The sequence below is a fragment of the Ascaphus truei genome, chromosome 5 (genome assembly GCF_040206685.1).
Source record: "Ascaphus truei isolate aAscTru1 chromosome 5, aAscTru1.hap1, whole genome shotgun sequence".
Taxonomy (NCBI): domain Eukaryota; kingdom Metazoa; phylum Chordata; class Amphibia; order Anura; family Ascaphidae; genus Ascaphus; species Ascaphus truei.
In genome coordinates, this window is record NC_134487.1 from 118,926,245 (window position 1) to 118,953,235 (window position 26,991).

The window sequence follows — 26,991 nt, forward strand, 5'->3', positions numbered from 1 at the left end:
CCTGAAAGTTAGTGATGCAAGAGTGTGTGTGTGTGTGTATCTGTGTGAATATAAATGAATGGAGAGCCCACAGTGTATACAGTGCTTTACAAAAGGTGTGTGTGGAGTGGGAGTTAATGTAAATGGTGTGGGTAGGTGTGGAAATGTGAGAGATTGTTGCAAAACTAAAAGTGTGTGTAGATACTATGTGGTCCCCCCCTCCTTTCGTTCCATTCCCTTTTCTATTCCCCATCCCCCCTCTTCCCCCCCCCCGTTTTTTCCCTTTACTCTCCCCCCATTTTTTCCCCCTCCCTCTCTTTTTATTCACAGGTTATGCATTTCTCTTACGATTTTTATTATGCTTGTGTGTTGCTCTGTTATTCTTTTACTTCTGTTTTTATTCTTATATATAGTTTATTTTTGGATGTATCTAATATTTTATCTCTGTCCTTTGAAGATTTAATATTTGTATGTTGTTCATTAGTTTAGCTATTCGTCTTCATTTGTTAGTAGAAACATGTTTAAACTGCTTACAAATAGGCTCTAGTGCTTTATGATTGTCATGTATAATGTTGTCCAGCAATAAAACAGGGTTAAATTTGTGAAATTGGAAGTACCCGCCCACCATCCGTAATGGCCAATCACAACACTAGAGGTGAAATAAAGGACACCCCTTTTGACCAATGAATGCATCCCCTGATGAAGTCCTTAGTGACGAAACGCATAGGGCGTTTCCCAAAGAGGCGAGTTTGTGGCTGACATTATTGCACGAACGGAGAGAGTACCGTGAAGCTGTTGCTATTTTGCTTGGGACTGCCGTCGTTTCCGGTCTTGCGGTTGCCTGCTGGTGAGCAGTGAGAGCTGTAGGAGGTGTATCTGGAGGGAGTCTCTGACCGTGTTGCTGATTACTACATCATCTGGCTGCGGTGGCTCCAATACATCTTGCTGAACCAATGGACACACCAGAGGTGGCACCAACGGGACAGGCTGATACATTCCCTTCACAGCTTCAAGGCGATTGAGTATATCTCATAAATGCTATTATATTTACTCTGTTTGCGAGTGCGCTTTTTATATTTTATAACCCCATAAATACCGTTTTATACTTTATCACACTAGGAGTGCTCCTGTTTTGTCTTCTTGTTTTCTGCAGATATCCTTGGGATTTGGTAATCCTTATACAGTATTCGGGCAGCAAAACTGCAGTGGACTAAGTACATTTTTTGGATTTTGAATTGACATCTGGTTTTTATTTATTTCTTACTCAAACTTTTTTTTATTTTTTTCTACTTTGAAATTATTTTTTATGTTTCATGTTTTGTTATTTTTGCTATAGATTCCAGTTGTTTTAACCACAAATTCGCCCTTTTGGGGATTCTTTGGTCAAATAGCCTTGATTTCTCTATCTGATTTACACAGCTGATTTATCCTTATCAAGTTTCCTAAGGCGCTACTCCAATTTGTTTGTTTTTACACACACACACACATACATACATACATATACTATATACATATACATATATGCACACATACAAAAAACACAAAAAGAAAGCGCCCGATCCTAATGCAATAAGTTCAAAAAAATACACATTTAAAATCCCTTAAAATTCCAACAAAATTCAAACTCACAAACAACAAAGTTAAAATAGCATGTTATGAGGTATACTCATGCACCAAACGAGGACTCAGCTACTCAGCTCACTCGATCTCTTCACCGCATGGAATCGCAATGCTCCTCTGGGTCTCCGTCCAGCAGGAATGCAGGGAGCGACACAGTTACTCTTGATGTCCTCAAGGGAACAAAACTGGCGTGTATTACGTTCCGGGCAGAGCTGTGTACTGCGTTAAAGCTGATATTGCAGCCGATAGCGTCTATGAGTCCAGGATGCCAAGGTGAGCAACCACACTAGCAATGCGACATACACCCTACGCGTTTCTTCACATTACGTGATTTCATGAAATGTGAACATTTGGGCGGTCAGTAACAGAAGTGGAAAAGATGATGAGCGCATGTGATAAATATAGCTCATAAGTTATTGTAGTGGATATCTGGGTCAGTAACAGAAGTTGGGCCGAGCTTCGGGGCTTGGAACACTGAGGTTGCCCCTCCTCCCCCCCCCCTCTGCTGCCAGATAGGGCATAGATGGACCCAGCAGCTATGCTCCTGTTCCGGCTTCTAAAGTAAGTGCTGGAACTGTGTTCCGGAGCCTTCCTGCTCCATTCTAGCCTTGCTTGGAAGCGGCTTCACAGCATACAGAATAGCGGCCTATGTGCAGCGGAAATGAAGAACCCCAAAATTGAGAGTAACATTTAAAAACAACAAAAACAACCTTTAAAAAAAAAAAAGTAGTATTAAATATACATGTAAATGTATGAACTGTATAAAAAAAGACATTACAAAATTCAAGGATAAAAGAAGACAAAGGCAAGAGAAATACAGGAAAGTAAAAAAGCAAAAAAAAAAAACCCAGAGAAACAAGAAAGAAGGTGAAAAGACAAGGTTTAATATTAAAAAGAGAGAATTAAGATAAAGAAATAGAACATATTTGTACATGGATAATTCTTGGCAAATATTGCAGTAACTTTTTAGGCCTTTGTAATTTCGGCCCTACAGAGGTGCAGTTTTTATTCTGAAAAATGGTCTATACTATATTAGGTTGTGTTTTTGCATAAAATGGAAATAAGCAGAATTATAAAACAACAATGTATCATTCGGAATCTAAAACACAAAGGCACAAAGGCACAAATTTGCCTTTTGAGGCCTATAATGTATGGATGGGCCTCTTGCATGCTCCAAGCCAGGGGCGCACAAACGTTCTATGCTGCGCCCCCCCCCCCCTGCCTGCCAGCCCTATGCTCACGCCCACCCCTTACCCAATATCCAGCGTCGTGACATCCGCGGCGTCATTTGCCACGCGTTGCTATGGTGACGCGCAAATCACAAGACCCTGTGGCGTCATTTGACACCGCCATATGGCGCAGAGGAAAGGTAGGTGAAGTCCGCGCCCCCCCAAAATAATCTTGCGCCCCCCACTTTGCACACCACTACTCTAAGCAACTTTTGTAGGGCCAGCTTCTCAAAATGATAAATCCATCGTACTGTTTGAGAAGGCAATAAAACCAAATATACTAAAAATTGTCAAATGTAATTTGTACTTTTATGCTATTGTAAAACAAATCGGAGATCCATTGTTACTAGAAAGGTTTGAATCTCTTGCAAGAATATAAATGGTTACTACTATTTCGCCGACAATTAAATAATCTGGGATTTACTTGAGTGCTACATACACACTAAACAATAGTTTTAACATTTAAGCTACGGTTTTAAACTCCTGCCAGCTGTGGAATGTAATTTCATGTTTATGTCCAGAAAACACATAAAATTACCCCTTCAGTTAAGTTTAAAAAAATAAATTAAAAAAGCAAGCAACATGGATTGCTGCCTTAATACATATGTTGAAAACAAGAATAAATAAATGAACATTACGTTTGTATTAAGCATTGAAAACATAAGCTGGGTTTAAATGCAGGCAGTTTATATCCCATGGCATGTACTCCTTCAATATTGCATTAGTATTGTTTAGAGTAAGTACAGTACCTAAAAGCAGAAGAAAAAAAAAATGTGTCATTCTTCACTCATGTTAAGTTGAAAATATAGCTAAGTGCTCAATATGGTGTGCTGTGGGCCAAGGAGAGATTTTTTATAGATATGTTCCCTATTGTACAAACAATAGCTGCTTTCTTCTCTCACAATGAAACAACAAGTAAGGTCTGTTTTTTCCCTAAATATATTTTGTTCAACACTATTTCTCTTGATTTTCCAGCCAAAGGTTTGCCTCTTATTTTTATAGGCACTTATCCAGTCAAAAATGCATATAAATTCCTGAAATGTCTTTCTTTTCCATTAAAACATAATTCTACTATGTAATTATATTGTTTCATATTATTCAAAAAAATTAAATAATTTAAAAAAATAAAAACAAAAAACAAATATGCACAACTGTTTGAAAAGCTACATTCCTTGCATTCTCTGTCACACCTGACAAATGTAGATATAAGTACAAGGCAAATAATTATGTCCCTATGAAACGTGTTTCGAGCACTGTGAAAGATTCATATTATCATATAACCTTTTATAATAATTCATCAGGAATTAGCCACAATAAATAACAGCTTTACATTCATAATTAAATATGTAAGCCTTTTTTTTTGTTGCTGCAACACGTTTCAAGCCGCTCTGAAAGTAAAAGGTTAACCCCTTTAGTGTCACGTTAATTGACCCTGCAGCACTGAAGGGGATATACAGGAGAATAAACCTAAACAAGAATTGGATGCCCAGGGATGGCCCTGCCTCAGAGGCCACATATTCATCACAATTGTTTCTGGTAGTGATGGGGTTGATAAGTGCATTGCTATTCAAAGTTAAAAACATGAAGTTGGCTTATTTCTGCATTCACATTACAGATGGCATCCTCCCCATTCATTGAACTAAATTTGGTTTCCATTTCTAAACAAACCTGAGACAAAAGGTATCTCAAGTCAAATCCATCTGTAATTTGTACATCTATGGCTGCTCTTATAGTGCCGATGACGCGGCAAAACAAATGCATTTACATAGTTACATAGTAGATGAGGTTGAAAAAAAGACGTACAGTACGTCCATTAAGTTCAACCTGAGCTAAATTTAGACAACAGATACTTTACCCTATATCTTACTTCTTGGTCCAGAGGAAGGCAAACAAAAAACCCCAGCGTCATATCATCCAATGATATCTCATAAGGGGAAAAATAAATTCCTTATAGTGCACGCGACGACGACGAAGGGACGGAGCGACAGTGCTACCAGAAATCTGGTAGTCACTGATATTTGATTTTTTCGGCGACGGTCTCCCCTTGCGGCCAATCAGGAGCTTCTCCGTGCTTCTGCCCACCCCTTTTATGACATCAGCCAGCGTTGTCGCCTAGACTTCAAATACAACTCATCGCAATGGCAACGTCATCAGTCGTGTTGCCGTTTGTATAAGTGCAGCCTAAGGCAGCGGTGCGCAAACTGGGGGGCGATTGTCTGCAGGGGGCGCGGGGTTTACAGAGGCCTCTCGCGCTTTCTGAAGGCACTTAAATTAAGTGCCGGGGAAGTGGCGAATACCTCTGTAAACGGCACTTACCTTGACTCAAACAGCTTCTGGAGACGCGTCACCATAGCAACGCATCGTCAAATTACGCTGGAGCCGAGGTAAGGGGGGGGGGGGCACCCAGAGAGGGGAACAGCCGGGGACAGAGAGGGGAACAGGGGGGGGGGAAAGGATTGTGCTCCCCGATCTAAGGGCTGTGCCACTAAAGATAATGTAACATTTCGGTTCAATATATATCAGTTTTTTTAGGGGGACGAAAAGCATAATACTAATACCTCAGTAAAAGCATCTGGAAATTGCCTAACCCTACAGCACAATTACTAAATACATTCTCCACGCTATGTAACACCCCCCTCTCCCCCCCCCACAACATTCCCACTCTCAAACCTTAATGGCATCAGCTCTGAGGCTGGACCGTAGTCCAACCTGAGATACACTCCATCCCACAATGAGCAGCCATCTTACCTTCTTGTTTCAACATTGTCCCTCATTACCTCTATATCAAGGGAGCGCAAACTTTTGTGCTGCACCCCCCTGTCTTTCCTGCTGCGTCGCCCACGCCCCCTCCCTACCTTACAGTTGCGTCAAATGATGCTGCGGGGTCATGTGACCTCACGTGACCCGCGGCGTCATTTCACGCGTGACGTCACATGACACCGCGATGTCATTTGATGCTGCGTTGCCATGGCGACGCGTCACAGAGAAGCTGAATCTGGGTAAGTAAAGTGTTACAGGAGCCTCATGCGATCCCCGGGTATTTCATTTAAATGCCGTGGGGAAGAGCGCGGGGCCTCTGCAACCACTCGCGCCCCCTCCAGCAAAAATCTCCTGCCCCCCCAGCAAAATCTTTCCCCCCCCCGCTCTAGATTGTAAGCTATCATGAGCAGGGACCTCATTATCTTTTGTAACACTTTGTGCATATTTGCATTTTTATGCAACGCTGTTTATGTAATAATCAAACCTCAGTACCACACTGGAATATATGTTGGCGCATTACAAATAAACGATAATAATAATAATAATTAGTTAGCCATTAACAATCATATGTCACAGACATCTAGGAAAAGTAACACAGACCGTGACACCCTCCTGAATGTAATATATACAGCCATAAGTTGCTCTAAAATAAAATTCACATGATCAATCTCTTACACGAAAGTGTCAGGAAAGAATGCACCAACCAGAGAATATTCAAACAACATACAAGAGAGACAAAGACTAAAATATTCAGATATAAAAAAGTGTAAAGAGTGGAATTATTTAAAAAAATGTTTAAGGTACTAAAGATACAGGTGGTCCTCGCTGTCGGTCCATTATCTGTCGAATGCATTATCCAACGCATCATAATGCATTCCGCCAAAGCCATTATACGATGCTCACGAACATTGAATTTGCAATCTAATGTTTTGCTCTCCGATGGTGGTTTGCGGGGCGGATCCCGGCGGATAATCAAGAAGCACCTGTATAAATTGGCAGTCTGTCTCACGCCAATGCCATACAGTGTTACATAAGGTTGAAAATACGACATACAGTATGTCCTTCAAGTCGAACCTATGTTCAATTTAGACGACAGATACTTATCCTATATTTGAATTTACAGTTTTTTGATCCAGATGAAGACAAACAAAAAACCCCAGTGAAACCTTACACAATGATGTCTCATAAGGAGAAGGAAAAAAATTCCTTCCTGACTCCAATATTGGCAATCAGATTTCACCCTGTTTCGACATCCTTCCCATGTTTATTTATTTGGTATATAACTGTGTACTGTACCTTTCCAAAAAGATGTCCAACCTTTTTTTGAAGATATCTATTGTCTCTGCCATCACAGTCTCCATGGATAATGAATTCCACATTGTAACGACCATTACTGCAAAGAACCCTTTCCTTTGTTGCTTGTGAAATCGCCTTTCCTCCAACCTTAAGGCTTGTTCTATAGTAGGTGTGGGTGCGCGTGACGCACTTTTTGTATGTATGGTGATCCGTGCTGCCGGCAGTGACAGGTTTGCAGTGGTGTGTGTGTGTGTGTGTCTGTGTGTGTGTGTCTGTGTGTGTGTGTCTGTGTGTGTGTGTCTGTGTGTGTGTGTCTGTGTGTGTGTGTCTGTGTGTGTCTGTGTGTGTGTGTCTGTCTGTGTGTGTGTCTGTCTGTGTGTGTGTCTGTCTGTGTGTGTGTCTGTGTCTGTCTGTGTGTGTGTCTGTGTGTCTGTGTATATATATATTGTGACAAACGGCTTACTCCGGGGCTCCGTCGTTTGTCCGGGACTGTTTAGAACACGGTCTTTTAGGGTAGGTTAAATGATGAGGCGTCACGTACTGTTCCTTTAAACAGGCTATGCCTGGTTTATTCAGTCCCAGGCACTGAGACTGCCACAGTGCATACAACAGAAAACAGATCAAAACAAAAGCTGCTCACCTGAGCGATAACTTAACTTAGATATCCCTGACTCAGGGTTGGAAGTGGCTTTTCCACTTCCAACATCAAAACATGGTACTTTTGCAGTCTTACACAAATGAACAGAAAGATTGAACCTGTTTGGGAAAGAGGCTTCTCCCCTCTGTAGTTCAGCAGCCTTCCAGCCTCCTGGCTCTTGTGGGGAGCCCAGAGCAAACAGGAAATCAGTCTTTCATACCTGATTCCTAATTAGCATGACAGGAGACAGAAATCAGGCAGCAGACAAACTCTGGTCTGGATCTCTCATCCCTCAGTTCCAGCGCTTGCCAAACTGTGGGATGGAGTGTATGTATTATAAGGCTGCACTCCCAGGCCAAACAGGATAGAAACTGTCTAGTATCCTGGGAGCCCTATATACGGAATTTATTACCATCCCCTGGTTTCTGTCACATATCCTCCCCCCCAGCTCAGACCTCGAGGGATGAGCGACCATGGATATTAGGGAGTGCATCCTTGACAACCCGTCAGCATTGCCATGTTTGTGCCCTGACCTGTGTTCCACAGAAAATTTAAAGGGTTGTAGGCTTAGGAACCACCTGGTCACTCTAGCATTCTTTTCCCTGTTTTGACACATCCAGGTAAGGGGTGCATGATCTGTGACCAACCGGAATTTTCTCCCCAACAGGTAGTATTTGAGCGTCTCTACAGCCCACTTTATTGCGAGACACTCTTTCTCTACTATGGAGTAATTTTTCTCCTGGGGATTTAGTTTCCTACTTAAATAAAGGATGGGGTGCTCCTCACCTTGAGACTCCTGGGAGAGTACCGCCCCCAGCCCTACCTCAGATGCGTCGGTTTGGACTACGAACTCTTTGGAGAAGTCAGGTGTGACCAACACTGGTTGGGCACAGAGAGCTTCTTTCAGGCTTCTAAAGGCCTGTTCGGTTTCGGGGGACCACTTTACCATTAGCGGTCCTCTTGCTTTTGTGAGGTCAGTTAGTGGGGTTGCCTTAGTTGCAAAATTGGGAATAAACCTTCTATAGTACCCAATTAAGCCCAAAAAGGTCCTTACTTGTTTTTTTGTAACTGGCCTTGGCCAATTTTGTATCGCCTCCACTTTGAGTGTTTGGGGTTTGAGTAAACCTCTGCCAATAGAATATCCCAGATACTTGGCCTCCTCCAGACCAATAGTGCATTTAGCGGGGTTAGCAGTTAGTCCAGCAGACCGGACTGCGTCAAGCACAGCTTGGACCTTTGGAAGGTGGGATTGCCAATCTTCACTATGGATTACCACATCATCCAGGTAGGCGGCAGCATACCGAGCATGTGGTTTTAAAATTTTATCCATCATTCTTTGGAATGTGGCGGGAGCTCCATGTAAGCCAAAAGGCAACACCTTATACTGAAAGAGGCCGTCTGGGGTTGAGAAGGCTGTCTTTTCTTTTGCCCTTTCTGTGAGGGGAACCTGCCAGTACCCTTTTGTTAGGTCTAGGGTTGTGAGATATCGGGCTTTGCCCAGTCTCTCTACAAGTTCATCTACCCTGGGCATAGGATAAGTATCAAATTTTGACACCGCGTTTAGTTTCCGGTAGTCATTACAAAACCTTGTTGTACCATCTGGCTTTGGGACTAAGACTATAGGGCTGTTCCACCCACTTTGGGATTCCTCAATTACACCTAGTTTTAGCATTTTTTTAACCTCTAAACTTATAGCCTTTCTTTTGGCCTCTGGGATTCGGTACGGTTTAAGGTTAACTCGGACCCCCGGTTCAGAGACTAGGTCATGTTCAATTACGCTAGTTCTACCTGGCCGTATAGAGAAGATTTCTTTGTTTCTTTTCACTAAATTCTGAACCTCTCGTTTCTGATGAACAGACAGTGTTTCAGCTATGCTAACCTCTGGGTCAGTTTCTTGATTCTCTGACGGACCTGGGGGTACTAGGGTTAACAAGACTTCTCTATCTTTCCAGGGCTTGAGTAGGTTTATATGGTAAATTTGCTCAGGTTTCCTCCTACCTGGCTGTCTTACCTTATAATTTACTTCTCCCACTCTTTCCAAGACCTCATATGGCCCATGCCATTTAGCAAGGAATTTACTCTCCACGGTGGGAACCAGAACTAGTACCCTATCACCTGGAGAAAAAATTCTGACCCTAGCACCCTTATTATATGTATTCCTCTGTGCTTCTTGAGCTTTCTCCATGTGTTCCCTCACTATGGGTAGGACTGCAGCAATGCGGTCCTGCATCTGGGCAACATGCTCTATTACACTTCTGTAAGGGGTAACCTCGTGTTCCCAAGTCTCTTTGGCTATATCCAGTAAGCCCCTTGGGTGTCGGCCATACAATAGTTCAAACGGGGAGAAGCCTGTGGATGATTGGGGAACTTCCCTAATGGCAAATAACAGGTACGGTAACAAACAATCCCAGTTTTTCCCATCTTTATCAACCGCCCGCCGTAACATGCTCTTTAAGGTTTTATTGAACCTTTCCACTAAACCATCTGTTTGTGGATGATAGACTGAGGTTCTGAGATGCTTGATTTTTAGGAGTTTACATAGCTCTTTCGTTACTTGGGACATAAATGGTGTTCCCTGGTCAGATAGAATCTCTTTAGGAATCCCGACCCGGGAAAACAGAACTACTAACTCTTTTGCTATGTTTTTAGCTGAGGTGCTACGTAGGGGAACTGCCTCCGGATATCGGGTGGCATAATCTAATATTACCAATATATGCTGATGTCCCCTAGCAGATTTTATTAGGGGTCCTACTAGATCCATAGCAATCCGGTCAAATGGTACCTCTATTATGGGAAGGGGTACCAATGGGCTGCGGTACGCCTTGAACGGGGCGGTGATCTGACATTCTGGGCATGAGGAACAATAATTCGTAATTTCTGCCAGAACCCCAGGCCAATAGAAGCTTCGGAGAACCTTTTCTTTTGTCTTTTCCACCCCTAGGTGTCCCCCCAATGGATGACTATGTGCGAGGTGTAATACTACGTTACGGAATGTCCGTGGTACCAACAATTGTTTAGTTGTAACTGATTTCCTTTTATCAACCCGATATACTAGGTCGTTCTCTACCTCGAAGTAGGGGTAAGCAAGTGACCTATCTGGTTGGCCAGGAGTACTATTCTGGTCCCGTATATTTCCCCTTGCTACCGCTAATGTGGGGTCCTCCCACTGGGCCTTCTTAAAACTCCCAGGACTGACCTCTAGGTCAGCGAGGGTCTTATCCGGTTCTGGGGTGGTAAGTGTCTGCTCAACATCTTGATTTGGGGTATTCCCTACCAAAGTAGTGATGGGGAAGGGAATTTTACAGCACTCCTCCTTTTCCCCCTTCTTATTTGGGCCCTCGTCAACCTCCATTTCTGAAAAAGGGAAAGGATTTGTTTCTTCTAATACTTCGTTATGGTCCGCTATTGAACTCTGGGCGCTATTCTGAGCGGGGGACCACATTTTTAGAAAATGGGGAAAGTCGGTCCCTATTAACACATCATGTGCCAGTTTGGGTACAATACCCACCTTGAAATCTAAAGAACCAAACTCTGTTTCAAAAAAAACATCAACAGTGGAATATTCATGATTATCCCCATGTATACAACAAATTGCCACTCTTTGTGAACTGTTTCCCTGTTTCTTCTTAATGGGCAAGAGGTATTCGGACACTAGTGTGACCATGCTCCCAGAGTCAAGAAGTGCCCGAACCCTCTTACCATTAACCTTTACAAATGCCCACAGATGGTTATTCAAGGGGTCCTCTGGGCTAGGGCCCATACATTGGGACAACAGCGAATAAGGTTCCACGCTGTTGCATTGCATGGGCTCATAATTTAGTGGGCAGATTTTTGCTGTGTGGCCCCTCTCATGACAATTTACACATTTAGGTACATAGTCTGTGTCCCACTTAGAGCCTTTTCCCGGCTCCCCATGTTGGCTATTGCCCTTAGTGTGCGAACCACTGTTGCTGGTGCTGCGTGAAGGTGGTCGCCGCTCTTCAGCGCCCCTTAACCCCGGTACCCTTTTACCGTCTCTGGAAGAGTCCTGGAACCTCGGGTAGTGGGGTTGCTCCACGACTGTGGGTTGCGGGTGCTCTTCTGCTGCATTGTACCTTTCTACGAGGGCCACAAGCTCATCCGCATTGTGGGGGTCACTCCGACTGACCCAACGGCGTAAGGCAGAGGGAAGTTTCCTCAAGAACTGGTCCATGACCAACCGTTCCACGATGTGGCTGGCTGAGTTGATCTCGGGTTGTAGCCACTTCCGGGCGAGGTGGATGAGGTCATACATCTGGCTTCGGGTGGCTTTATCCATCGTGAAGGACCATGCGTGAAACCTTTGGGCGCGAACAGCCGTGGTTACGCCGAGGCGGGCGAGGATCTCGAACTTCAATTTTGCATAGACGTTAGCTTCGGCTGGCTCTAGATCAAAGTAAGCCTTCTGGGGTTCGCCGCTTAGGAAGGGTGCGATTAGACCAGCCCACTCAGCTTCTGGCCATCCCTCTCTCTGTGCCGTGCGTTCAAACGTGAGAAGATAGGCTTCCACATCATCCGAGGGTCCCATCTTCTGAAGGTAGTGGCTTGCCCTGGTCATTTTCGGAACTGGGGCTGCCGCTGCCAGTGGAAGGTTACTGATAGTCCCCCTCAGGATCTCGAGTTCCTGCTGTAAGCCCTGAGCGAACCGCTGTTGCTCCTCTCTCAGCAAGCGGTTTGTCTCTTGCTGGTTTGCATTCGCGTTTTGCAGGGCTTCATTCGTCTGTTGCTGGTTTGCATTCGCCTGTTGCTGGTTGGCATTCGCCTGTTGCTGGTTGGCATTAATCTCTTGCTGGGCTATTAGCAGCTGTTGATGGGCTGCATTCGTCTGCTGCTGGTTTGCATTAGTTTCTTGCTGGGCTATTAACAGCTGTTGCTGGGTTTCATTCGCGTCTTTCTGGGCAGCGACATTGCGTACCAGCGCACCCACCACGTCTTCCATCTTGTTTGCAGAGGATGAAAAAAAAGTTCTTCAACCCGCAGACCCCCTAGTGCTCTGCCCGCATTCTCCACCATATGTGACAAACGGCTCCGTCGTTTGTCCGGGACTGTTTAGAACACGGTCTTTTAGGGTAGGTTAAATGATGAGGCGTCACGTACTGTTCCTTTAAACAGGCTATGCCTGGTTTATTCAGTCCCAGGCACTGAGACTGCCACAGTGCATACAACAGAAAACAGATCAAAACAAAAGCTGCTCACCTGAGCGATAACTTAACTTAGATATCCCTGACTCAGGGTTGGAAGTGGCTTTTCCACTTCCAACATCAAAACATGGTACTTTTGCAGTCTTACACAAATGAACAGAAAGATTGAACCTGTTTGGGAAAGAGGCTTCTCCCCTCTGTAGTTCAGCAGCCTTCCAGCCTCCTGGCTCTTGTGGGGAGCCCAGAGCAAACAGGAAATCAGTCTTTCATACCTGATTCCTAATTAGCATGACAGGAGACAGAAATCAGGCAGCAGACAAACTCTGGTCTGGATCTCTCATCCCTCAGTTCCAGCGCTTGCCAAACTGTGGGATGGAGTGTATGTATTATAAGGCTGCACTCCCAGGCCAAACAGGATAGAAACTGTCTAGTATCCTGGGAGCCCTATATACGGAATTTATTACCATCCCCTGGTTTCTGTCACAATATATATATATATATATATATATATATATATATATATATATATATATATATATATATATATATATATATATATATATATATATATATATATATATATATATATATATATATATAATACTGAGTTAAGTTATGGTGAGTAAAAAAAGTGACAAAAACCCTCCACAGGAAAGCAAATATGCAAATACAACTGTATGCTCATCTGCATGTCTTAGGCAGGTCTGCAACCCCGCCTTTCCCCATCATCACCCAGCATACAGCACTTCCACTGCAGCAAGGGATTCTGGGAAATGACATGCAAATGAGCACACCGTGTCACTTTTTGCCTCAAAAACCATTTTTAACATGGTTCCCTATAGGCTTAAGCTTGCTCAAGGTCGAAACAGCTGTCTGTGGGTGGTTTTCTGGGAATCACCTTAACCCTGGCTGTGCTCAAAGCTGTGACCATGCAGCAAGCTTAAGCCTATAGGGAACCATGTTAAAAATGGTTTTTGAGGCAAAAAGTGACACTGTGTGCTCATTTGCATGTCATTTCCCAGAATCCCTTGCTGCAGTGGAAGTGCTGTATGCTGGGTGATGATGTGGAAAGGCGGGGTTGCAGACCTGCCTAAGACATGCAGATGAGCATACAGTTTAATTTGCATATATATATATTTGCATATGTCTTAGAATTGAGGAAATAGGGTATATATATATATATATATATATATATATATATATACTAGCTGAGAGACCCGGCGTTGCCCGGGATGTAATTTTGGGGGGGGGGGGGGGGGTACGACAGGGTTAGGCTTCCCCCCCCCCCCTTGACAGCTAGGTGGGTGACTGAGTTGACTGAGTGTGTGGGTGACTGTGTGGGTGACACTTGACTGAGTGGGTGGGTGGGTTGGTGACTGAGTGGGTGACTTTGGGTCGGTGACTGGGTGGGTGACTTTGGGTCGGTTTGACTTTGGGTCGGTGGGTGGGTGACTTTGGGTCGGTGGGTGTGTGACTTTGGGTCGGTGGGTGTGTGACTTTGGGTCGGTGGGTGGGTGACTTTGGGTCGGTGGGTGGGTGGGTGACTTTGGGTTGGTGGGTGGGTGACTTTGGGTTGGTGGGTGGGTGACTTTGGGTTGGTGGGTGGGTGACTTTGGGTTGGTGGGTGGGTGACTTTGGGTTGGTTTGACTTTGGGTCGGTTTGACTTTGGGTCGGTGGGTGGGTGACTTTGGGTCGGTGGGTGACTTTGGGTCGGTGGTTGGGTGGGTGAGTTGGGTCGGTGGGTGGGTGAGTTGGGTCGGGGGGTGGATGACTTTGGGTCGGTGGGTGGGTGGGTGACTTTGGGTCGGTGGGTGGGTGGGTGACTCTGGGTTGGTGGGTGGGGGGTTGACTTTGGGTGGATGGGTGACTTTGGGTCGGTGGGTGGGTCGGTGACTGGGTGACTTTTTCAGGGTCGGTGACTGGGTGGGTCAGTGACTGGGGTCGGTGACTGGGTGGGTCAGTGAGTGGGTAGGTGGGGTCGGTGAGTGGGTGGGTGGGGTCTGTGAGTGGGTGGGGTCAGTGAATGGGTGGGTGGTTTTGGGTGAGACTGGGTGGGTGAGTGTGAGACTGAATGGGTGGGTGAGTGTGAGACTGAATGGGTGGGTGAGTGTGAGACTGAATGGGTGGGTGAGTGTGAGACTGAATGGGTGGGTGAGTGTGAGACTGAATGGGTGGGTGAGTGTGAGACTGAATGGGTGGGTGAGTGGGAGACTGAATGGGTGGGTGAGTGGGAGACTGAATGGGTGGGTGAGTGGGAGACAGAATGGGTGGGTGAGTGGGAGACTGAATGGGTGGGTGAGTGGGAGACTGAATGGGTGGGTGAGTGGGAAACTGAATGGGTGGATGAGTGGGAAACTGAATGGGTGGATGAGTGGGAGACTGAGTGTGAGAGTGGGTGGGAGACTGACTGGGTGGGAGACTGACTGGGTGGGAGACTGACTGGGTGGGAGACTGACTGGGTGGGAGACTGACTGGGTGGGAGACTGACTGGGTGGGAGACTGACTGGGTGGGAGACTGACTGGGTGGGAGACTGACTGGGTGGGAGACTGACTGGGTGGGTGAGTGGGAGACGGACTGGGTGAGTGGGAGACTGACTGGGTGGGTGAGTGGGAGACTGACTGGGTGGGTGAGTGGGAGACTGACTGGGTGGGTGAGTGGGAGACTGACTGGGTGGGTGACTGACTGGGTGGGTGAGTGGGTGACTGACTGGGTGGGTGAGTGGGTGACTGACTGGGTGGGTGAGTGGGTGACTGACTGGGTGGGTGAGTGGGTGACTGACTGGGTGGGTGAGTGGGTGACTGACTGGGTGGGTGAGTGGGTGACTGACTGGGTGGGTGAGTGGGTGACTGACTGAATGGGTGGGTGACTGGGTGACTGACTGAATGGGTTAAGCTTGCTCAAGGTCGAAACAGCTGTCTGTGGGTGGTTTTCTGGGAATCACCTTAACCCTGGCTGTGCTCAAAGCTGTGACCATGCAGCAAGCTTAAGCCTATAGGGAACCATGTTAAAAATGGTTTTTGAGGCAAAAAGTGACACTGTGTGCTCATTTGCATGTCATTTCCCAGAATCCCTTGCTGCAGTGGAAGTGCTGTATGCTGGGTGATGATGTGGAAAGGCGGGGTTGCAGACCTGCCTAAGACATGCAGATGAGCATACAGTTTAATTTGCATATATATATATTTGCATATGTCTTAGAATTGAGGAAATAGGGTATATATATATATATATATATACTAGCTGAGAGACCCGGCGTTGCCCGGGATGTAATTTTGGGGGGGGGGGGGCGTACGACAGGGTTAGGCTTCCCCCCCCCTAGGTGGGTGACTGAGTTGACTGAGTGTGTGGGTGACTGTGTGGGTGGGTGACACTTGACTGAGTGGGTGACTTTGGGTCGGTGACTGGGTGGGTGACTTTGGGTCGGTTTGACTTTGGGTCGGTGGGTGGGTGACTTTGGGTCGGTGGGTGTGTGACTTTGGGTCGGTGGGTGGGTGACTTTGGGTCGGTGGGTGGGTGACTTTGGGTCGGTGGGTGGGTGGGTGACTTTGGGTTGGTGGGTGGGTGACTTTGGGTTGGTGGGTGGGTGACTTTGGGTTGGTGACTTTGGGTTGGTGGGTGGGTGACTTTGGGTTGGTGGGTGGGTGACTTTGGGTCGGTGGGTGACTTTGGGTCGGTTTGACTTTGGGTCGGTGGGTGGGTGACTTTGGGTCGGTGGGTGACTTTGGGTCGGTGGTTGGGTGGGTGAGTTGGGTCGGGGGGTGGATGACTTTGGGTCGGTGGGTTGGTGACTTTGGGTCAGTGGGTGGGTGGGTGACTCTGGGTTGGTGGGTGGGGGGGTGACTTTGGGTGGGTGACTTTGGGTCGGTGGGTGGGTCGGTGACTGGGTGACTTTTTCAGGGTCGGTGACTGGGTGGGTCAGTGACTGGGGTCGGTGACTGGGTGGGTCAGTGAGTGGGTAGGTGGGGTCGGTGAGTGGGTGGGTGGGGTCTGTGAGTGGGTGGGGTCAGTGAATGGGTGGGTGGTTTTGGGTGAGACTGGGTGGGTGAGTGTGAGACTGAATGGGTGGGTGAGTGTGAGACTGAATGGGTGGGTGAGTGTGAGACTGAATGGGTGGGTGAGTGTGAGACTGAATGGGTGGGTGAGTGTGAGACTGAATGGGTGGGTGAGTGGGAGACTGAATGGGTGGGTGAGTGGGAGACTGAATGGGTGGGTGAGTGGGAGACTGGATGGGTGGGTGAGTGGGAAACTGAATGGGTGGATGAGTGGGAAACTGAATGGGTGGATGAGTGGGAGACTGAGTGTGAGAGTGGGTGGGAGACTGACTGGGTGGGAGACTGACTGGGTGGGAGACTGACTGGGTGGGTGAGTGGGAGACGGACTGGGTGGGTGAGTGGGAGACTGACTGGGTGGGTGAGTGGGAGACTGACTGGGTGGGTGAGTGGGAGACTGACTGGGTGGGTGAGTGGGAGACTGACTGGGTGAGTGGGAGACTGACTGGGTGGGTGAGTGGGAGACTGACTGGGTGGGTGGGTGACTGACTGGGTGAGTGGGTGACTGACTGGGTGGGTGAGTGGGTGACTGACTGGGTGGGTGAGTGGGTGACTGACTGGGTGAGTGAGTGGGTGATTGACTGGGTGGGTGAGTGGGTGACTGACTGGGTGGGTGAGTGGGTGAGTGGGTGACTGACTGAATGGGTGGGTGACTGGGTGACTGACTGAATGGGTGACTGAATGGGTGGGTGACTGAGTGACTGGGTGGGTGATTGAGTGACTGGGTGGGTGACTGAGTGGGTGGGTGAGTGGGTGGGTGACTGAGTGGGTGGGTGACTGGGTGGGTGGGTGGGTGACTGGGTGGGTGGGTGACTGGGTGGGTGGGTGGGTGACTGGGATTGACTGACTGGGTGGGTGGGTGGGTGACTGACTGGGTGGGTGACTGGGTGGGTGGGTGACTTGACTGACTGGGTGGGTGGGTGACTTGACTGAGTGGGTGGGTGACTAAGTGAGTTTTTGGGTGACTAAGTGAGTGGGTGGGTGGGTGACTGAGTGGGTGACTGGGTGAAAGTGACTGGGTGGGTGACTGAGTGAGTGGGTGGGTGACTGGGTGGGTGGGTGACTGGGTGAAAGTGACTGGGTGGGTGTGTGGGTGACTGGGTGACAGTGCGTGGGTGGGAGACGGTGGGTGACTTACCTTGACCCCGTGGCATCTGGCTGGAGCAGGAGGTGAGTTCGGGAAGCTGTTGGGGGGGCAAGAGTGGCAGGAGACTCCCGCCGCGCTTCCCCTCCGTCCGGGAGCCGACGCACGTGAGGGGGAGTCCCGTGCCGCGCTTCCCCTCTCCGGTAGCGGCGCACGTGAGGGGGAGTCCTGCGCCGCGCTTCCCTTCTCCGGTAGCGGCGCACGTGAGGGGGAGTCCCGCGCCGCGCTTCCCCTCTCCGGTAGCGGCGCACGTGAGGGGGAGAGCAGGAGGCCCGGCCCGCGTTTCCCCTCTCTGGTAGCGGCGCACGTGAGGGGGAGAGCAGGAGGCCCGGGCCGCGCCGCGAGGGGGAGGAGCCTGGAGTTTGCTGCTGAGCAGGAGGGCCGCGGTGCACGGTGAGGGTGATGGTGCGGCTGGGGATGTTGCGGAGCGTGGGGATTTGGGTGAGGTGGGGGGAGAGAGTGAGGGGCACCGGGAGAGGAGGGGGGGGGGTGTGTGGAAGGTGAGCTGCGGTCCAACTGACGGGGGAGAGTGAGGGTGTGTGTGTGTGTGAGGGGTGTATGTGTGTGTGTGTGTGTGTGTGTGAGGGGGGGGGGTGTGTGTGTGTGAGGGGTGTGTGTGTGTGTGTGTGTGTGTTTTTGCCCGTCACTCTGCCTCAGGCCAATGAGAGGTGCGGGGGCGGGCAGGCCAAGGGACCAATGAGATTGCCGCTAGGGACGCAGACATACAGTGCTTTCAGAAATATATAGTAGATAGTAGATATATATATATATATATATATATATATATATATATATATATATATATATATATATATACCCTATTTCCTCAATTCTAAGACGCACCTTTTTTTTGATTTTCACATGTCGGAAATCGGAGTGCATCTTAGAATCGATGTATTCATTTTTTTTAACATGTTTCAGGAGAGGTCCCATGTCAGCGGAGGACAAAGTGTGCGGAGGCGGCAGGAGAGGTCCCACGTCTGCAGATCATTGAAGATGGACAGTGGGTGGGAGTGCGGTGGAAGGACAGGTCCCAAGTCTGCAGGTGAATGAAGATAAGAAGACAGCGGGCGTGCGGTGGCGGAGGCGGTTAATAGATCATAATAGCAGGAGCAGAGCGGCATAGGGGAACGGCTTGGGAGGTGCACACTGTAACACCGGAAGTTGACCTGTGTCTGACTTCCGGTTACAGTGTGCACCTCACAAGCCGTTCCCCTTTGCCGCTCTGCTCCTGTTCAGCTCTCCTGCTATTATGATCTCCGGTCGCCGCACACCACCGCACGCCCACTGTCTTATCTTCATTCACCTGCAGACTTTGGACCTGTCCTGCTGCTGCACACCCACCATCCATCTTCAACCATCTGCAGACGTGGGACCTCTCCTGAAACATGGTAAGTGAAAAAGTAATTTTCCTCAATTGTAAGGGCCAAATCGATGGTGCGTCTTACAATTGAGGAAATACGGTATATATATATATATATATATATATATATATATATATATATATATATTGATGACCCCTCTCTCCCTTGGGCTTCCCGCTTTCTCGCTCTAACCTCTTCTTTTGGCCTTCAACAGTGGACTGCAGCCAGCACCCACAAGGATGGCCACTACTTAGACCTGGTTTTCACTAAAAACTTCTCTCTCTCCGATTTCTCCATTTCCCCTTTTCCTCTCTCTGACCATCACCTCATCTCATTCTCTCTATCTTGCTTCTCCCCTTCTCCACCTCCATCTACCCCCCGGTTCGGCAGAAACCTGCGCTCTATTCACTTACCTGACTGAGTCCACTTTACGCTCCTCCCTCTCCTCTCTCAGCTCTGCTACAGACCCTGACAACCTGGTCAGGAACTACAACTCTGCCTTGTTCTCCTCTCTTGATCTACATGCTCCGCTTTCTCTCTCCCGCCCTCGCCCTTCTAACCCTAGACCCTGGCTAAATTCCCACACGCGCATGCTGTGTTCCTCCACTCATTCCTCTGAACGCCTCTGGAGGAAATCTCACTCTCGCAGACTTCCTTCACTACAAATTTATGCTATCCTGTTTCAACTCTGCCCTCTCGCAAGCTAAACAAGCCTACTTTTCTTCACTAATCAACATGCACAAGTCTAACCCACGCCGACTGTTCTCTGTCTTTGATACTCTACTCAAACCACCATCAGCTGCCTCTCCTTCCTCCATCTCCGCTCAGGACTTTGCTGACTATTTTAAGGAAAAGGTGGAATCCATACGTCAGAACATCCCCTCTGTTTCTTCCTCCCACCCTACACCTCTTCCTAACTCTCCTCCTGCCTTCCTTGACTCTTTTTCCACTGTCTCAGAGGAGGATGTGTTGCTGTTGATCGCCTCTTCTCCCTCTACCACTTACCCTCTTGACCCCATTCCCTCCCATCTCCTAAAACCTCTTGCTCCTACTATAATCCCTACGCTCACACACATTTTTAGCTCCTCCCTCTGCTCTGGAACCTCATGCAACAGTCATACCATTACTCAAAAACAGCAAGCTTGACCCTACCTGTCTTTCTAACTATCGACCTGTCTCCCTCTGCCTTTTGCCTCTAAACTCCTTGAACATCTTGTATTCTCTCGCTTGCTCCATTTTCTCAACACCTATTCTCTCCTAGACCCTCTACAATCTGGCTTCCGCACTGCTCACTCCACGGAAACAGCCCTCACTAAAATAACTGGACGACCTCCATGCTACCAAAGACAGAGGTCATTACACTCTGCTCATATTACTCGAACTCTCTGCAGCATTTGACACCGTGGACCACCCTCTTCTCCTTCACATTCTCCATACTCTTGGTATTCGGAACAAAGCTCTATCCTGGATCTCATCCTACCTCTCCCATCGTACTTTCAGTGTCTCTTCTGCCAACACCTCCTCCTCCTCTATTGATCTCTCTGTGGGGGTACCCCAGGGCTCTGTCCTGGGACCTCTTCTCTTTTCTCTGTACACACTCTCTCTAGGTGACCTAATAACATCTTTTGGGTTTAATTATCACCTCTATGCTGACGACACACAAATATACTTTTCAACACCTGACCTTACACCTGCTGTACAAACCAAAGTTTCTGAGTGTCTCTCTGCTATATCATCCTGGATGACCTTCCGCCGCCTTAAGCTCAACATGGCTTAAACAGAGCTCCTCATACCTCCTCCCAAACCTGGCCCTACTACCTCCTTCCACATTACTGTTGGAACTACGACCATTCACCCAGTAGCCCAAGCACGCTGCCTAGGGGTCACACTCAACTCCTCTCACATTCAAAACATTTCTAAAACCTGTTGCTTTTTCCTCCGCAATATAACAAAGATACGCCCTTTCCTCTGTTGCTCGACTGCTAAAACTCTGACTCAGGCCCTCATTCTCTCCCGTCTTGATTACTGTAACCTCCTGCTGTCCGGCCTTCCTGCCTCTCACCTGTCTCCCCTACAATCTATCCTAAACGCTGCTGCCAGAATCACTCTACTCTTTCCTAGATCTGTCTCAGCATCTCCCCTCATGAAATCCCTCTCCTGGCTTCCGATCAAATCCCGCATCTCACACTCCATTCTTCTCCTCACTTTTAAAGCTTTACACTCTTCTGCCCCCCTTACATCTCAGCCCTAATTTCTCGTTATGCACCATCCAGACTCTTGCGTTCTTCTCAAGGATGTCTTCTTTCTACCCCCTTTGTATGTAAATCCCTCTCCCGCCTTAAACCTTTTTCACCGACTCCCCCACACCTCTGGAATGTCCTTCCCCTCAGTACCCGACTAGCACCCTCTCTATCCACCTTTAAGACCCACCTTAAGACACACTTGCTTAAAGAAGCATATGAATAGCACTGTGGATATTCTGAACACATGATACATAAAGCTTGGCCCCCTGCAGACGCACTTACCAGAACTCCCTCCTACTGTCTCTGTACGTTCTCCCTACCTACCAATTAGACTGTAAGCTCCTCGGAGCAGGGACTCCTCTTCCTTAATGTTACTTTTATGTCTGAAGCACTTATTCCCATGATCTATTATTTATATTATCTGTTATTTATTTGATTACCACATGTATTACTACTGTGAAGCACTATGTACATTAATGGCGCTATATAAATAAAGGCATACAATATATAATTTATTATATATTTTTAAAATTAAAAAAAAAAACACATTGGTAATAAGAAACAGGGCTACATTTAGTATAATGTTGAAATGTTTATTCAGTTGTTGAAATGTGATACTTGTATTTTCTGTCTCCTATGTGTGCAGGGCTGGTAATTCACTCAGCCAGCCTGCACACAAAAGGTGTCTGGGCCTGATATCTAGGGAGGTGAAGTGCTTCAGCCATTGCTAGGAGTGGGGAGGGGTGATGACTCAAGTCTGGGGAACAATGCCTCTAAGAGCGGAGGCTTTGTTCAGCCCAAACTTGGAGGTGACTCTCTCTGCAGGACTGGCTCTGGGAACTGTTGCTGGGTATGAGGCCCGTCTGCACGATTCCCATTGCCCGATACGAATTTCCAACTCTTCCTGAGCCCACCCCTGTGGGTTGTCCTAGAAGCACGTTCACCACCCAGATTTGTCCATCACAGGCTAGCCCTCGCTCTGTGATTGGCCAGCGTGTAGCATCCGCGCTGGCCTTGGTCATGCCCCCCAGTTTTCCATGCTTTCCTATGGAGACAGGGAAATTGTGTAAAGAGCTGCCGTTTTCAGCTCCGCAGACTACTCTGGTCCTTACATAGCAGGTGTGTCTCCAAGGTTTGTGCCTGACACACCAAGAACGAGCCTCAGTCAGATGGGGGTACGAGTGGGGTATTCAAAAGTGCTAGCTTGCTCAGTATCCTTGACGGTATCGAGGTACCTGATCTGGGAAAGCCCATTTAAGTGGCACATAACGAGCTAGGATTCCCCCCGTAAACCCTGTGTTGTAGGCGAGTTGTCCTGTAATATTGTATTGGGTTTTGCCTGTTGACTCCAGTCAAAATAAACCAGTTTTATTTAACCCCTGCATTCCATCTGGTATATGCGATCCCAGTGTAAATTGTCTCTAGTCTCTCCTTACAGTGACCAGCTGTTAAACTGTTAAGCAATCTCTCTAGAAGATAGAAAAACAATTAAATCAACGTATAATTATTTCCCTTAGAAATTATGTTTCATTAACATACAGAACAAAATATTACTTCTAACGTAACATCCGTTCTATATACTCCAGGAAATTCTAAGAAATGCCAGCAGATATAACTGGTATTATATGTAACATATAGTAGGGATGCTCAAGACCAGTCCTGAATCTCTCCCAACAGGTCAGGATTTAAGGATATCCAAGCTTCAGCACAGGTGGCTCTATCAGTGGCTCAGTTAAAGACAGACACCTGTGCTGAAGCAGGGACTGATCAAGACCAGAGCTGAAGTAGGGATATCCTTAAAATCTGACCTGTTGGGTGGGTCTTTAGGACTGGAGTTGAGCAACCCTGACACAGTATGATGGGCAAACAAAAATTCCGCCAAGTTTAAACTTCTGACATACAGTACACAGTTGACCAGAAAGTATATTCTGGTAGTATACAAAACACTTTACTAAATTAGAATAAAGTGTTTATTGCTGCTTTAATGTATGCATAACTATAGAGGTCTCCTGCTGATAATTATCAGAAACCATACAAATGCTCAGGATTGTGATTCTCAGAAAATCTCTAATGTTCTTCAAGCCACTTGCATAGCTCGGTTAAATCAGAGCCTTATCTAATCACCGCTTAAAGAATTAAGTTACCATACCAAATCCAAGGATTAGTAATCAGATTCATGTTTCAGACTTTTCTTGTATTCTTCTCAAACCAAGAATGAAATGTGTGTATGAAAGATGCACTGTGCTTGGATGTTTTGCAGCCATTTTGAGAGGACTGTGAGCTAACATTACTGAATAACACTCATGTACAGTAGTTACCAACACTTCAGTCATTTCACAATCTAAATACGCTTAGAGTACTCAAGGACAGGTTTAATCTGTATTATATAGATGTAGTTGAAAATTCTCCAAATTCAATTTTTTAAAAGAAAAACCTTTCAAATGATCAATTGATGTTATTGATAAATGTGATTTAGGGTGATTGTGGATATATTCATAAAAGTTCAGTAAAAATACATAACTTAAAAAAAAAAATACATTTTTTTTATTTTAGCAAGAATGTGACGTTCCTAAATACTATAGGTATGTGTCAATAACAGTTTTAGAAACAAATATGTCTTACTAATTGGACCAAGTAAGCGGCCTGTAAAAATCCTAAATGCTGCATATCGCTCATTATATTGTTATTGTGAAGCGCTTGTTCTCCTATTGGGAGAAAAACGCTATATGAAATAAAGTTATAATTATTTATTATTAGCCATTTTCCTCCACCTATTTTGGCCGGACCCCTTGTTAAGCCACCACAGATCACTGGCATGGGCAGATGTTTCCACTGGCATGAAAAGAGGTTTTGCTACCAGCTTACAGGTAATACCATAATAGGTTAATGGCAGCTGTGCTTGGATGGTGGAGCCATGCTCGTGTGGTAGTGTAGGCTTCTCAACAACAATCTGTCCAATCTTAGGGTAGCTATAATAATGTCCAAATACTACAAGTGTATATACCTAGCGTTGCCAGGTGGCTTCTCCAAAAATACTGTATTAGACACAATGGTGAAAAGGGTGACGTGCTCCACACTCTCACTGCTCCATGCTGTTTCCATCTCTCCTTGGCCCCTGCCGCCAGGCTGCTGACACCTCCTCCTGATTGGCTGCATTACCCAGCAGTAGCCAATCAGGATGGAGGAAGCTGCCCAACCCCGTAGCAACAACCCTGCTCGGGGAAATCCCACAGCCCCCCAAGTTGGTTAGGTCACTATGTCCAGAGAGGCAATACTGGCACATACATGTATTACCTCTAACTTTTTACTGAACAGTGTCCAAAAACAGGACAGTCCGGTTCAATGCTGGATACCTGGAAACCCTATATATACCAAGTCTTTGTTAGCATGGTAGATGTCTTACTGTGTTGGTGTTGTAGGCTTTAACCCTTATTTGAGTAATATAGGAGTAAGAGAAGGTTAATTATTACATACATACATTAACCTATGTACACTGGTGATTGTCTATACACATTTTTTCCGAAACTTCTTGGTACAGATATTTGCTTATGTAAATGATACAGCGATCCCAGGATTAAAAAGTATATAAAACACAATTATAGAAAATAACAGTTCAGAAAGTCTGTACATACTTTAATATGGTGAACACCTGCTGTGTTACAACCAAGTACCAAAACAAGAATGTTCAAATGCCACAAGACAAAATGAATGAAAATGTTAAATGTAATAAACGAATAAACGCACAAATAAATGTGTGGTAAACTAAAACCTTAAGCGTTCTAAGAAATATAAAACAAATTAAACATTTTTTTAAATGAATTAAAAAAAAACAAAAAAAAACCTTGTAGGGGAAGCAGGTAATTAAAATCCTACTAAGAATTACCATCTGAAAAAGCTCACAGTTCCCTAAACTAAAAGATAATTGTCTTCAATGTGACATACATCTTCCATCTACTAGGCCTTGGGAAAACATGACAAGCAGGCTGTGTCCATTGAATAATTAAGACATACCACATTGTTTTGTCAGAAGGGAGTAGGTGTGGGGTGTAAAGCCAGGTAATCTGTGTCACGTTGTTTAAAAGGGTGTTATAGTTCCAATAAACATACTATACTAGCGACCTGGTCTGAATACATGACCTTGAAAGAGATGTTTGCAACCTTATTGCAGAACCTAAATAAAAAGAGGCCGGTTCCGAGCTCCTTATGTTTGTAGTGCAGGAGCAATGCACGGTACTCACTCTGCATATCCGGTGGTCCAAGGTAACCTCTTTGTCTCCTTCAGGATTAAGATAGGTCTGGCAATGTGGTCAGCTGAGCACTCAATCTCATCCTGTGACAGCCCCAGAAACTCAGGTCTGACATATGGGAACCTCTGAGGCAAATCGGAGCCATTGGCATGATCAGAGCCCGAGCTGCCAGCCATGATTCCTCCCATGAAATTGGCCACAGCAGATTTCACCCGAGTGAGCATATTACAAGCAGCTCCCTGGGGAAAGAAGCATGAATAAAACAGCGACCGAGGGAATGCTTTCAGGCAATCGGTTCACTTCAGCAGCTCTCCCTTCCCCCTCTGCACATGCAGATCGCTGCATGGATCAGGCTAGCCAATATCAAGCAGAAGAAGAAAAAAAAAAAGATGTGTGATGTCTGAGCTGTACTGCAGGTTCCCAGCAGTGTGATCTAGGAGCTAAACCTTTGATCATGTGACAGGCAAGCTGTCATGTGACAAGTGGGCTGGTGCTGGAAACATGCAGCCTTCGGTGTATACAGCACGTGTGCCAATACCTCCTCCTACCTGCTTCACCTCTCAGGTTGCTCCTGCATTTAGAAGCAGGAAAGTAACCGATGGGGCGGCTACAGTACATACAGAGAACAAAAGGTTAGGTGCAAAGCAGCATAGGGAAAAGTGGCTAAAGATTAGTTTGGAAATGTTGCTATCATTTTAATTAACCTAACTGGTGCCAGAGTCACCTTTTAACGCGCTGCTCTGTCTCTGAATAACCTTAATCCTAGGTACTGCAGGTACAGTATCAAGGGTGAAATGTGTCAGGTTATTTAAAGCTATTTTGGGCTTGATAATCTCCCAATGTTTATATCCCCTATTCCCGTATTGGCTTTATGCCTTTGCATGCAGGAGTGATTCCTTAAATTAGCTGCTATGATATCAATTCATAAGTGTTTTTCCGCTCATCAGCATTTATAGGTCTCTCTCCCGTCCCAATATAATGCAACAATATGCCACATACTCCTAGCCACAGAACCCTGCTCTAGATGCCCATGATGTTTTGATGCTGCAGTGTAAGTACCAGATTTCAAGACCATTTGTTGCGCTGTAAGGGTTTTTATTTACTCAAAGACAAGGGTAATGTTAATCCAAGGGAGATCTATGTACCTAAATGATGCACTTGTTAAGTATGCAAATTGAGGGCGGTGCCCCCATATTACATTATATTATTTAATTTTTAGATGTTCTACTATTTCCAAATGCTCCTTAAGATTTCCATTAAGAATT

General features: G+C 46.4%; 1 protein-coding gene across 3 annotated transcripts in view; it reads right to left on the reverse strand.

Moving 5' to 3' along the window:
- The window catches only part of PPM1H (protein phosphatase, Mg2+/Mn2+ dependent 1H), a 271,895-nt gene extending 245,702 nt beyond the window's left edge, over window positions 1–26,193 (reverse strand). For 2 of the 3 annotated variants that reach the window (XM_075600520.1, XM_075600523.1), the window contains exon 1: window positions 25,718–26,193. In XM_075600520.1, the coding sequence (XP_075456635.1) occupies window positions 25,718–25,950 (233 nt within the window). In that variant the 5' untranslated portion in view covers window positions 25,951–26,193. The remainder of the gene's footprint in view (window positions 1–25,717) is intronic. The other variant, XM_075600522.1, reaches the window with a different exon arrangement.
- Window positions 26,194–26,991: the final 798 nt, after the last annotated feature.